Raw genomic sequence first — 15,033 nt, 5'->3', positions numbered from 1 at the left:
ACTTTTCTGATCAGTGCATGTTTTGGAAAAAATATCATCATCTTTTTAATAGAAGAGTCCTGTACAAAGGCACTTAATTTTTGTGGATGGCTGTGTTCAATCCAAACCTATGATCATTCTTTAAGTGAAATGCAGTAAAAATGCACAAAATGGAAGATATAAAAAGTACGAAGGGGAAGTATTCGAGGGAACAGGTGAGAAGAAAATAAGAGAGACATTTGTCTGTGTGTGTCATGGGTTTCTACATTTCAACTATTTATGCCTAATGTATATGAACTGTGGAAGCAGCCATGTAGTTGCCTAAATTGTTGTAGGAAACCACATCACATTCTGAATGGCAAGTGTAACAGGCCAAGCATCATTTGTCAGGCAAATGGATTTAACCTGAGTCTGGTCATCTCCTTGTTTCACAGGTTAGTGCTTCATATGTTAACAGCATATGAGCACCTGACCTAAAAGGTTCTCCTGCTTAAGTAACACACATTATAACTTATTCATACTGCACATGATCTAATTAATTTAATGTCTGATATACTTCTTTTACAGGCTTCCATCCAGTACTACAAATATATTCGGGCATCTGCTAATAAAGTTTATTTCTCAACAATATTTAAGATACATCCTATTATTTCCAGCAAGATGATAAGATGTGTTCAGTCTTACAAGGACAATCTCTCTAAGTAACAAAATGATATAGTCATAGGATTAAGTAACTATCTAGCGTATGAATTTTGACTTGTTACATTCCACTCAATCTCTTTCACTCATCTCAGATAATATGCCTACTTTTGATCATGTAACAGGTTTCCCTGCCAAGAGTCAACAGGCGACTTCTCCAAGGTTTCTAAATCTGTTTTAAATGTTTTTTTGTGTTGTACATAACAAAAACTGTTCATATGTTTCAAGTGACACCCAGTGTCAACTGAAAAAGTAATTTTGATTTTCATTTCAAACAAAATGCTGTGTTAATTGTAATTTGGTGTGTTAAATTAATACTAAAACCTGAACTTGGTCTGGTGTCATAATTCAGTGCAAGGATATTTACTGAGACAGAGAGAAAACATTAAGAATATTGATTGCATCTAGCACTAACCATGCTGTGCAGTGCTAAACTGTCAATAATTATCCTTCAAATGAATATAACAATAGACCAATCTGAGGTCGCTCCATCAGTTGATAGACATAAAACCATAATTTAAGGCAACATCTTGTCTGTTATAATAACCAAAACAAGTTTTATCTTCAACATTGGGCATCAAATGCAATACCCATGAGCAGTTAAGAAAAAATAAGAAACTGCCTCAGACTGCAATTAAACTCTCTTCATTTCATTACACCACAATTTAACATATTTGTTACATCACAGGACAATGTCTCATTGATGTTAGTTGTCCTTCAATAATTTGCACCACCAAACCAAGGGCTTATAAAACCAGTCAAAAAATTACATCCTCAGTAGTAAGGGTTTCTTTTCGTGCGTGGTACAGTGTGTCCTTGGTTTGCCAAAACACACTGTTGAAGGACAACTGATGTCAGTAAGACATGGCCCAAAGGTGAACATATCACACAACGATTTGATGTATATGCATCAGTTACATCTTATGAGGACACAAGAAGCCTTGAAATCAATCATGGCATAATAAAATTTAGAACATTAATTGTAACCTGAGACAGTTTTTCCTTTTTTCCCAATAAATTATATGACTGCAGTCCACATAGCCCCAACAATGATGGAAAGTTTAAACATATAAACATACTAAATAAATTTTGTTTGGGCTGGCTCTATCTATACACTGCAAACACAAAATTGGAAATATCAACAAAAACACAAGAGAAAAAAGGCAAAGGGCTCTTATAGTCCGATTTGTGAACAATGGTGGTCTGTGCAGGTCGATGCATGGCTGCGGCATGCAGTGTTGCCAGTGCCAAGTAAGAGTTGTGGTACATGCAAACAGGGGCTTTGTGCTTGAAGAAAGCTCATATCCTGCAAACTATGTCCCTCATTTGCTTAAATAGAATTTATCACTTATCCCAATCATCTCCCATGAAAACTTGCAACTAATGGAATAAAAATTCAATAAATAACTCATTACGATCATGTAAAATATTCACATTGGCTACTACATTCACAGCAGAACACTGAAAACACTACTGAATGCACACTGGCTGCCGGAGAGTGTGTGACGTCAGGTGCACAGAATGAGCCTGAACTCTACCATCCCAAGTTTTATTATGTATTGTTTTGTTAGATGCCTATTACCCCATTTACAGTTTTTTACAACGCTTACTTCCATATCCTGTGCTTTAAAGAGTTTCAGTCATCCCCAAAAATCATTTTTAGCTTCACACAATAACGTTGTATCTGTTACAGGTGCGATTTCCTTTTCTCACAATGTAGAGTAGAAACATTTCTGACATCCTCCCAACTGACATACTAACAAAAAACCTTATGTGTTCTTGCTCCCAATCCCTGCCAATCAAGACTGACCACCCACTGCCACATAAGCATCCCAATGTAACCTTCCCACAATACAGCACCTCAAATTTCAATTCAACTTCCTTCAAAAAATTCCATGACACAACAACAATATCACAGTGTTGAAAGGACAGCTGAAGAGCTTTATCATTTTCAGCACTGCCATGTGGTCACTTGCAATCATTATATGGCAGAAGCTCTCTAATAAAGAGTTTGATGAATGCTCCTCACCTCTTTTGGTCTCCCTGTCTCTTATATTATACAACCTGTTCCATTCCTGCTTACGATTCCATAGCATGGCCTATCAAACCCAGCCTGCATAGCCTTCAGCTTCACTTATGATTGCTTCAGCTTCAAAATGTAGTCCGTCAGACATACAGATTCTCTGACAATGTGAATTCAATATCAGAGTCAAAAGATATTCATTTAAGAAATTATATACTCCACACTCACCTACAGTCTCCCCTATGCTAGCTCCATGTTGGATCGTAACTTTTCCAGTTGGCATTTGGTGCTAAATATACTCTCCTGCCTTTGTACATGAAGCTCACAACACCACGATATCCAGTACGTGGGACACCACTCTGTATAAACATAGTTAAGTGCATTAACAAACCTTCAAATATCTGTCTGGAAATAAATTCCAATAAATAACTAAAAACTTTATGTTCAGGCAGCCACTCATTCAATAAATATAACTAAGAAGGAAAATGAGTTAGATTTCTCTGAACATTTATTAAATATGCTGGTAGTGAGCAACAACAAATATCAAAACCATAAAGCTAAAATATAAGTAACAGATACTAAGCTATAGTGTTTTCATTATTATATTACAAATACAAATCAAAGAATAAAAATTGTAAATAAAAAGTATTAGATAAAAAACAACATGTTCAGATATGATACTGGTCAAAGTATTGAAAAGCCAAAGGCAGAAGAGTGGCTCTATTTAGATACATAAACATTCATGAAAACTGTTCAGGTAACCAGCTGAATGGCAGTGTAAAACTGTTATGCTTCAAAATGTTATTCTAACAGGTATCCACAAGGAGGGGCATGTCATCCTTACCACCACCCCCCCACCCTCCCCCAACCCCTCAACCTTGAGTCTGGAGTACAGAGGTTTTAGTCATTACATAATTGTCATACACCATGGATAACTTTCACGTCTCCAGTATATAACTTTTTGTGTAACTGCCAAAATTTAATTCTTGTGGCATAACATCTCTAAACAGACCAAAGACCAACTCATTTATACCACCCCCCGCCCTGCCCTCCCAGGTAAATTTCTGCAGATAGCTACAGTCACACTCATCATCTTCTGGTGAAATGTCAAGGCAAAAACATGAGTTGCAATTGCCCTCTCTCCTTGAGTGCAAGCAGTAACCCAAGATACAGGGCACCAGTCTCTTGTAGACACAGGCACAGTGGTCTGCCCCCTGTCAAAATTCTCAGTTGGTTCATACGGAGCCTGAACTATCTAGGTTCCACTGCATTATGAGAGCCACTTTATTTGCGACATTTTTTCTACATTTGCCTTTTCTTCCTTCCGAGATCACAGATACATGGCAGTTGTGGGTTTAGAGGAGGGACTTGTTGGTTCCCTTCCACAGACTTCTTACTCCATTACCTCCAGGGATGAGTCCTCTTTGGACTCATCAGTCAACCCAAGAGATGACCTAATGGCTTTGAAATTGCACTTTTATATTTTTGTTTATTTGTGTGATGAATATCTTTCAATAACTGTCATTTTGGCATGCTCCTTTTATTTTGTGACACACTTTTGCTGTAGTGAAGCTCTCTCGATATGGACATATTTGTATGGGCACACAGCAGCAAGGTCTTTAGCACCTGCATGAAAACAGTAAAATACACAAAACAGGAAGATAAAACAGCACGTAAAACGTAGGTAACAAAAGTTGGAAAACTATGGGCACACCTGCACAGAACCATGGAAGGAAGTATTGCATCAGTAGTAAAACATTAATGACACAGGAAGAAAGTGGTTAAGGAGCTATAACAATACAGCAGATGGACAAGGATGGCTGACCACAAGAATAAAAAAAAGGAGAAGCCAGGCACCCTGCAACTCACTAAAACCTCTAGCCTTAAAGTTTAGGCCAGAGTCCAGACACATCACAAAACTTTAAAACCTTAGTCACACTCCTCTCATCATCAGCTAAAATAGAGAGTAGATCCCCCCAATATTTGCTTCTGCCCTTGCATCACAATATAAAATGCACTCCATTAAAATGTGGTGAATAGAGATGTGCACGCCACAAGCATCACAAAATGGGGTATTGTCTCGTAGTAGTAAAAAGCTAGTGCCCAATTCTAAGACGCGTGAGGGTCACTTCATCCCACCTGAGAAACTGGCAGGAGGAACGCCACAGTCAGGTTGTTGACTTCACTAAAAGCAGCTTATTGGCTATCACTGCCAGCCATTCCTCATCCCACAACTGCATGCACTCCCTGTGCAGTGCAGAAACAACAGCCTGCAAGGGAATGGGACACTGTGCCACGTCCTGTCCTCTGTAGGCCTCCTTGGCAGCCCGATCAGCCTCTTCATTTCCCCATATCCTTAAATGACCTTGCAACCAGCAGAATGACACATGCTTACCCTACCATTGGAGGAAGTACAGTTGGTCAATATATCAGCCGGACCAACCCCTCAGCTGGGTACAGGTTCTGTAACGATTGTAAGACACTAAGGGAATCTGAGTAAATGAGAAACTGTTTGCCCCAAATACGATGCATCTGCTCCAGTGCCTTCAGGATTGCACGGAGCTCCGCTGAGAAAATAGTATACTCGACAGGAAGGCAAATCCTGGTGACATAGTTGGGGAACACGACAGAGCAGCCAAGGGAATTCCCTTGTTTGGAGCCATCAGTGTACACTACTGTGAAACCTAGATGTATATCTAAAATGTTAAAAAAAGAGAGATTGAAATGTAAAATCTGACATACAATCTTCCTTAAAATTCATCAAGTCTAAAATAAGCCTGAGCCTCTGAAGAAGCCAAGGTGGAAATCTGTTCCCATTGCGATGTAAAACATGAAAACCGGCCACACCATCTCTAGAAGGAAATCCTGTGCACGAATCCCATTGGGCCTCACTGACTGTTGCTGGTTACGAAAAAGTCTTTCCAGTGGAGGCTGAGCAATGGTATGGTAGGTGGGTGGGTGGGTGGGTGTGTAAGGTATGGGCAGTAATTATATACCTGGCGCATGGTAAGTAGCCCTTGCCTGATGTCAAGTGGTGGTTCACTAGCCTCTGCACAGAGGCTAGGTGTGGGGATTGTTCTGAATGCCCCAGTGGCCCACCGAATCCCTTCATGGTGCACTAGGTCCAACATCTTTAAATAAGAAAGTCTTCCAAACCCATACACTGCGCACTCATAATCGAGCTGAGATCGCACAAATGCCCTGTAAAACAGGAGCAGACAAGTCATATCTGCTCCCCACGTACTGTGGATAAGACGTTTTAAAATACTTAAAGCTGTAAGTGACCATTTTATCAGGTCCTTAAGATGTGGTAACAACCAGCGTAAGCTTAGAGTCAAATGAAACCTCACTGTATCTTTAAAAGTAAGGACAGTGTCCCTCATCCTCTATCCAGGAAAGTTTAAAATGGAATGAGAATGGTTAAAAAGAACCCACACAGATTTCTCGGTAGAAAACGTAAAACCAGTTTTCTGCATCCATTCATCCAAATGTTGAAGAGCTTGTTGCAACTGACGTGTTGTCGGTTGGTTTGTGGGGGGTTGAAGGGACCAGACTACAAAGGCCATCGGTCCTGACGTGTTGTCATTGCGAGGCTTGAAGAAGAGAAAAATACAGAGAAGTCATCCACAAACAAGGAACACTGGACAGGGCTTTTCACTATGGATGTAATGCTATTAATAGCTATGGCAAAAGCAGTCACACTTAAAACACTGCCCTGAGGGACACCGTTCTCCTTCTCAAAGCAATCAGGCTCAGTACCTAAAATATCATGGTGAGAGGAAGGGCTGAACAAACATGGGAAGACAACCACAAAAACCCCATTCATGATGTTGCTCCAGGACAAGATGCCTCGAAGTAGTATCATAGGCCTTCTCAATGTCAAAAAATATGCCTACAAGGTGATGCCGGCATAGGAAAGCCTGTTGTATAGGTGCCTCCAGGTGGGCAAGATTGTCAAAGGTGGAGCGATACCTACTGAACTCACACTGAAAGTGACTAAGGAGTTACCTGGATTCTAAAGATCCAGACAAGGCGGCAGTTGACTATCCACTCCACAGTCTTCCCCATGGAGCTACTAAGGGCAACACTATGGTAACTACTTGAGCATGTACAGTGTTTCCCATGTTTTAAAAGAGGAATTAAAATTGCCTCACGCCACAATTCGGGAAAGTGACCTTATGCCCAAATGGCATTAAAAAGTGCGAGGAGGATATATTTCTTTCACCTTGTGAGGTACCGGAGCATACTGTAATGGATTCTGTCATGACCAGGGGATGTGTCACAAGCCACAGACAATGAAGAATCCAGCTCCCACATGGAAAATGGGCAGTTTTAATCTTCATCAGAGGTGGACTGGAAGTCCAAACTGGAAACATGGATCCTGATTGGCTGTTGTAGTAACTGTAGCAAAATACGCCATCATAGTCTGGGCAATGCCTCATGGATTGGTTTGGAGAGTGCCGTTCCCCATTACAGCAGCCATGGGGCACCTGCTTCCTCTCCCTGAAATTCTCCTGGTGGCCTCTCACACAACAGAACTTTTTCAAACGATTAATGGTGTTCAGGAACTGTTGCCACAACCTTTTCTTGCTCTCTCAAATAATTCAGCGACACTTTGCCCTCACCACCTGAAAGGCTGCAAGATTTTCTGCAGTTGGCCGATACTTGAAACTACACAGAGCTGCACACTTGGTCCTGATTGCAGAGCAGCATTCGGCACTCCACCAAGGGATAGGTTGCCTCCTCTGTTGTCGCGTGGACTGTGGAATGGATGATGCAGCAGTGCGGAGGATCATTTTGGTAATATGATCCACCCATGCCCAAGCTTCCACAGGATAGAGTAGCATGGAGAGCTGCATCAAACCAGTCTCAGGACTGAAGACCACCACCACCACCACCACCACCACCACCACCACCACAACAACAACAACAACAACAACATCCCTCGGCATTCACACAATGTTCAGACTGGGCCAACTGGCTATCAAATGTCCAGTCAGCTCTGCCCAGCACCCATCGTGGCAGTTTCCTTCCGGGTTCCACCCCATCTGGCAGGTGAATCTAGATCGGGAAGTGATCACTTCCACGCAAGACATCAACCACTTCCCATTGAGCAGTGTGAGCAAGAGCTGGAGAGCAAAGTGAGAGATCAATGGCAGAGAACGACCCAGATGCTGTACAAAAGTGAGTGCTCTGTCCCACATTTATGCAAGTATGCACAAGATGAAAGTAAAAGAAACATATTGTCAACAGATGACACACATGCGCTGATACAGCAACTGCTTGTAAAGTCATTGTAAGTGAAAGAGCCGAGGAGTGGTAGTCGCTACTGAGGAAATTACATACGCTTCCTCTAGCTCTCTCTCCCATCAGGTCGTCCTTTTTGAGGAATAGTAGTATAGCCAAACCAATGGCTGTAAAATTTGCTGGCATCATTCATACATAGCAGAAAACAACATGCTTGTGAATGCAAGAAAACCTGATTTAATGGCACCACAGTATCATTTATCAGAAAAAGTGCAATTTTGGGGGAAGTGGGGGAATGGGCATTGGCATAATGAATGAATGTCAAACTCCGACAGAGGTGACCACAGTATAAATATCCATAGTATTTGTCCTTCTCTTATTTATAAGACAGTAGCAACAAGTTATAATATACATTCAACAACCATGAGGTTCAGACAAGAATGGCCACTGGCTATGAAAGGCACCAAAAATCAATATTTGGAGTTACACAAGGAAAGGAACATGAGCTAAATAAAGCCCGCCTAAACACTGGTCAAACCTTGCTTCAGCCACCAAAACGATTATATCATCAACTACTGTTTTGAGAAGACTTCATGAAGCTGATATGTATATGACACAATTAACTACATGAGTGCATTCACAGCTTGCTGAAGATCTGCAGTGGACACACCAAAATGGGCACTGGATATCTGACCAATGGAGGACATTATGCTAAGCCAGAACCAATTATTATCTGACAAATATCTGCGAAAGGAATGGTTTTAAAAGAAACTTTGCCTCTGTGGGAGGCAGTATGTCATTAGATGTCTTTCTAAATGGTACTGTGACTGTGTAGACTTGACATCAATTATGTAACATTTATTTCAGTGTAATAGGTGACTATTCCATAGTACAGGACAACAATGCTTCACCACACAGGGTTCATCTGGAGAGCAAACGTCTTCAACATCAAGAAACATAGTGCACAGAATGGTCATCATTATGAGCATCACCTGAATCACACATAGGATATTTGAGATGCTGTGGGAGGCATGTTGGTGTTTGCAGTCCTCTCCCAAAGATCTCTGGCACACAGAGAACAGTTATGCAAGACAACACTCAGTTTTTATTAATCTCATAATCACCATAAATAATAGCTTTACGCATTGCTGTATTGCTCCTTTCAATAATCACACACCATATTTAAAGTGCTTCTGCTACATCACAGTGATATATCCACTTTCAAAACTTTTTGAAGTCTTAACATAACTTCTTTATGTCTGAATTACGTTTCTGGGGTCTCACATATTAATACCATCTTACTGCCACATCACACAATTGGCAATGGAACAGCAAGTTTCCATGCAATGCTGATAGCGGTCATGTGGGATACAGCAGATCCATTAGAGCACACCCACTGAGCCACACCTTCAGCAACTCAGTACTACGAGTGCCCTCTGCAGCCGCAATACTGGGCAGCTGGTGGCAGCTGCTCAGCCCTGACAAGATCTAGATCCAAGGCACTGTTGTCATTTTCAATGAGGAATTCTGGAGCAAGCAGTCTCTGTTTCTCCAGGAAAGGTAGCTATGTCACGAGCTGTGGTGTACACACTGCAGTGTAGCGATTAGCACCACTGGCTGGTGTGCTGCTGGTAACCGGCACAAACCTAACCACCTGTAGTTATTTGCTATTTAGTATTTATCATTTCTGAAGCTTCTTGAAATAAATTACATTTGGAATGTTTGTACATTTGGAATGTTTGTACATTCTGTATTATTCAGTGTTTGTATAAACAGTGGCACTCTCCGTCCATGAGTTCAGTTTTGTTCTGGCTGTACACTGGTGTTCGTAAGAAACGTGCTTTCAGTACAAAGTATTGTACTTCGTCAATGACCGTTTTCAGGTTTGGACCCTATTGTAGCTACGATGTGACAATATCCTTTTGAGCAAATGGTGATGTTACGGTGTAACAGCAAATGTCACACATGATTCATATCATATGTGTCCGGCAGGAAACATAGGGGTGTGAACAGGAAACAGTTTTGTATTAAGCTATTTGTTAGCAGCCAACTGAAAACAAATTACATGGAGTGTCCCCACAAGATTCTACCTTAGGGCCATTATTTTCTCTTGTGTATGTTAATTATCTTTGATCTTTAACATTACTAGACGTTGAGTTTATTCTGTTTTCTGATGACACAAAAATTGCAACAACCAAACCTAGTTTTAGGAGGATTGGCTCATGAAATTTTCATGAACAACGAAAGGTTCCCAGCCAACCCTTTGTCACTCAACACTGAACAGACACACCATATTCACCTCATAAGTTTTAAGGCGTTTCTTTCCAGAATATGTATAAAATATGATGACTATCAGATAGAAAAGGTTGACAGTGTTGAATTCATAACTCATGAGGAATTCAGTTGGGAGCAACTGCTGCAGCACCTAAACATGTCTTTATTTACAATGCAGATGATGACAGACACATTAGGCATAAAAATTAAAAAAGCTTGCATACTTTCACTGCATAATATCATAAGGGATGATTTTTTGGGGTAACTCACCAGGCCAAGCACGTAGTTTGCATTGTGTGTGTGGTGAATTCAAGAATGTCCTACAGAGGCCTATTCAAGGTACTAGAGATACTAAATACAGCTTCCCAATAATGAGCATGTAAGGACAGTAGTAGAGAAAGCAAACGGCTGACTTCAGTTAACTGGGAGAATTTTAGGAAAGTGTGGTTCACCTGTAAAGGAGACCGTGTATAGAACACTAGTGTGATCCATTCTTCACTACTGTTTCAGTTTCTGGGATTTCCATTGGGTCAGATCAACAGAAGAAATATGAGAATTCTGAGGTTTGCATCGAGATTTGTTACTGGTAGGTTCAGTCACCAAGTGAGTATTACAGAATTGCTTTCTAATCTCAAATGCAGAGGGGAAATGATGTTACTTTGGTGAAAAACTGTTGAGGGAATTTTTATAACTGACATTTGAAGTTGACTGCAGATTCCACCGCCATCAACATACATTTCAAATAGCAATGTGTCATTTTTCCCTCACTCTATTTTCGAAAGCAACAAGAAAGGAAATAAGTAGTAGCGGTACAAGGTACTTTCATGAACCATACACTGGCTTTCAGAGTATGTATGTAGATGTAGAATATATTTCTTCCTTAATAAAGTATGTCAAATAATGTCTCTCTTTTGCAAACTAACACCTCAGTTCATTGAATCAATACTAAAATAAGACTAATTTCCATAGAAATTTAAAATCACTTACGTTGGTAGAGAAATGTGTTGATTATTCAGCAGTCATACAAAAATTTAACTTCTAATAAAGTTCAGTATAATAGGAGCCTACAGTACTTATTAGTGGGCAACTTCTACTACACTGACAAATTTCTTAGTAGAACTGCTTCATGTATACATTAATAATAATGTCAAATACAGTGTTACACAAGATCTGATTTCTGCAAATAGTGCAGTAATGTGATCAACATGAATAAGTGTCATAAACTGATTTTCTAAATGGTGATGTGCAGCTACAATAGCCTAGGAATTATCATAGCCAGCACAGTGTATTAAACATTTATGAGATTTGTGACAAGTTTGTTATTACTTCTTAAATGAAAATACACTTAAGGGGAAAAAACTGCGGCACCAAAACATACAGTAATGAAATTTCTGGAGTAAATTTGTCTAGATAACATACTTAAGTGATTAACATTGCAAGATAACAGGTTAATGTCAGCATGAGATAAGCCACTGCAAATGTGAAATGCTGGTACATTAAAAAGCGGTGTAACTGCCAGAATGTTGAATACAAGCATGCATTTTATTGTATAGGTGCCACATGTCAGTTCCGAGGATGTAGTTCCACGCCTGTTGCACTTGATTGGTCAATACAGGTATGGTTAATGCTACTTGTGGATGACACTGGAGTTGTCTGATGTCCCATATGCACTCAACTGGAGACAGAGCTGGTGTTCAAGCAGGCAAAGGCAACATGCTGACACCCCGTAGAGCATGTTGGGTTACATTAGCGGTATGTGGATGAGCGTTATCCTGCTGGAAAACATCCCCTGGAATGCTGCCCATAAATGGCAGCTCAACAAGTCATATCACAAGATTGACATACAAATTTGCAGTCAGGATGCGTGGGATAATAATGAAATTGTACCCCAGACCATAACTCCAGTTGTAGGTCTAGTGTGTCTAACATGCAGACAGGTTGGTTGCAGGTCCTCAACTAGCCTCCTCCTAACCAATACATGGCCATCACTGGCACTGAGGCAGAACCAGCTTTCATCAGAAAACATAACAGACCTCCACCTTGCCATCCAATGAACTCTCACTAGACATCACTGAAGTCCCAAATGAAGGTGGTTTGGTGCCAATGGAATGAACACTACAGGGTGTCTGGTTCGAAGCTGTCCTTGAAGTAACCAATTTGTAACAGTCCGTTGTGTCACTGTGATGCCAACTGCTGCTCAAATTGCTGTTCCAGATGCATTAATATGCACCAGAGCCATACACTGAACATAATGGACTTCCCTCTCAGTAGTGCCATGTGGTCTCCAGATCTTGGTCTTCTTGCGATCATACATTCTCGTGGCCACCACTGCCAGCAATCGTGTACAGTGGCTACATTCTTGCCAAGTCTTTCTGTAGTATCGCAGAAAGAACATCCAGCTTCTTAAAGCTCTATTACAAGACCTTGTACAAAACTCAGTGAAATGGTGATAATGGCATCTTCATCACCTTAAAGACTTTCTCGACTCACATCAAGTCATCCAATTGTGCCACTCTCGTGTGACTGGCGTGAAATTTGAATTGAAACAATCTTTCAGATGCAGAAACGCAACAACCAATTTTCATTTATGTCGCACAACTCCTCCTTTGTCTTGCGATTCTTTTCCATCGAGCATGTCACTTAGGCATTGTTGAATAAACATTAACACATCTTTTTTTTTATAAATGTGTATTATGTATTCTTGTTTATGACACATTCAACGTCTCCTCACTATGGATCTATGGAATAAAATGTGTGTCTAATCTACTCTAATCAGCAAATTCTCACCATGAATGGACACAAGGACACTGGAGTAGAGTCCTGTTGATGGATGAGTACCAGTTTAGCAAGCTTCGTATCCTCGCCAGTGGACATCGTTATGGGAGCAAGTGAGCTGGATTGGGTCACATGGCAAAGTAGCATGGCATGCTGCCATGGACAGCACATGTCAAACATTGTATGGGCAGGACAATTGACCCAGGTGTTCACCTGCCAGCAGCTATAGGCCACGCCCATCAGTTATGCTTATTTCAACTACCTCGCACCTGGCTTTTGCTCTGTTTCCATGTGACAAGTGTTCAGTCACTCACATTGATCATGCCTGTATTTATCTCCATGCTCAACTCTGTGATGTTTGGACACACTGTTCTCCTGTAGAGTGACTCACCCATCAAATTTCATTCCCTCTTCCAGGGTTCATATCTCCAGCTTTGTTGTTGAGCCAACATTGGATAGTATAGTTACATTTGTACTGACAGCAAGCATTTCATTGGGTTGTCACACCCTGTGCAGATACAAAAGCATGGAAAGATGTTCTCATTATATGTGCAGATACAGAAGTGGTGTCATAGGACATTCCCGTGTGTGTGTGTGTGTGTGTGTGTGTGTGTGTGTGTGTGTGGGGGGGGGGGTGTACTTTTCTTTTTTTTTCGTAGTGTTACTTTGTAGCCACCATGGACCTGACATTTTTGCAATGCTGGCAGGAGTAGGTGCAGCAACAAAAGTTACAGCAGGACTAGATGCAGGAACTACTCAAACAGAATGTAGACTTGCTCCACTCTCACAACATGCTGCTAGTGGGCCAGACACCTGAAGGGAAGCCTTCTCCCCTACTGTTATTCGCCGGTTCCAATGACTCTGCAGAATGGTGGGTGAATTATCTGCACCAGTTGGCACTTCACTGCCAGGTAGGATTTATCTTCAATACCACTGATAAGGCCACATCATTATTGTCAAGTAGTGTGGGGTTCTACAAAATCAGGCAAAATTTGAAACCCTCCACAAAGCACGAGAAACGTAACTTTGATGAGCTCTTGTCGGCTGTTGTCACAATATTTTGGATATCAAACCCATGTGGTGGCAGCACAGTTGCAGTTGAACCAGCACCACAAGTGCCCCGGGCAATCATAAGTGGCCTGGATTGCTGGCCTGCAAGGTCTGTTGTGCAAGTATCAGTTCGAGTGTCCCCAATGTGTTACCTTACATGGACTTGCTAATTAGGTACATGATTGTTTGGATAGCACCTGGCACTAAAGTCTGAACTAAGGCACTGGCTAGTCAGACACCTCCTTCAGCGAAATTACACAGACCACCGAATCACATCAACTTTGTGGAAAGGAATGTACTTTCCAACAATTGGCACGTGTGTAAGTTAGCTATGTGTGGTACACAGCCCCTGGTACACTGTAGTGTTGGCCAGGTGACTATATCTTCTGATGAGCCACTCTTTGATGCGCCATTGATGATTTGAGCATGGTGCTATCACGGTGTTCCCTGACTTTGCCCACAGAAAGCCTGGAGCGTACACACAAGTTGAAGAGTCATTATCCTCACTCGCAAAGTTTTTTGGGTTCTAGGCATCCCTCCACATCTGAATCCACTCAATGGGCAATTTGGCGGTGCTGCCCCAATTGCCATGTGGTCCATATTACATGGGTTTGTATTTAAATGCTGTGTGTGGGATATGTTGGAAAGTCGGCCATTTTGCATCAGTTTGTCACAGTTGACGGGCCACAGGATGGCTCTCAGAGGGACCAGTGTTTTCCCTGGACTTAGAAGCTGTTTCTGAAACCCTACTAGCTTTGCCCCCAGTGTGTTCTGCTAACACTGGTCATGGATGACTGATCTATTGAATTTCAGCAAGATATGGGAGCAATTGTCAGCCTCATTAGACTAGACACATACAGGCTCTGGGGCTGTCCTGCACTGCAATGGCCCAATGTCAAGTTGTGTGTTATAGCAAACAGTGTATTCCTTTGAGGAAGCAATTCTCTGTATCAGCATGCTATAAGAATGTGGAATGGCAACTTGTG

At 41.3% G+C, this 15,033-nt stretch overlaps 1 protein-coding gene across 3 annotated transcripts in view; it reads right to left on the bottom strand.

Annotated features, from left to right (window-relative positions):
• Nucleotides 1-15,033, bottom strand: part of LOC124721261 (alpha-1,3-mannosyl-glycoprotein 2-beta-N-acetylglucosaminyltransferase) — a 94,847-nt gene that overhangs the window by 22,949 nt on the left and 56,865 nt on the right. For all 3 annotated transcript variants that reach the window (XM_047246137.1, XM_047246136.1, XM_047246138.1), the window contains exon 11: nt 2,930-3,060. In XM_047246137.1, coding sequence (XP_047102093.1) covers nt 2,947-3,060 — 114 coding nt within the window. In that variant the 3' untranslated portion in view covers nt 2,930-2,946. The remainder of the gene's footprint in view (nt 1-2,929; nt 3,061-15,033) is intronic.

This window comes from Schistocerca piceifrons, chromosome X, assembly GCF_021461385.2.
Source record: "Schistocerca piceifrons isolate TAMUIC-IGC-003096 chromosome X, iqSchPice1.1, whole genome shotgun sequence".
Lineage (NCBI taxonomy): Eukaryota > Metazoa > Arthropoda > Insecta > Orthoptera > Acrididae > Schistocerca > Schistocerca piceifrons.
This window is presented reverse-complemented; position numbering and strand designations above follow the sequence as displayed.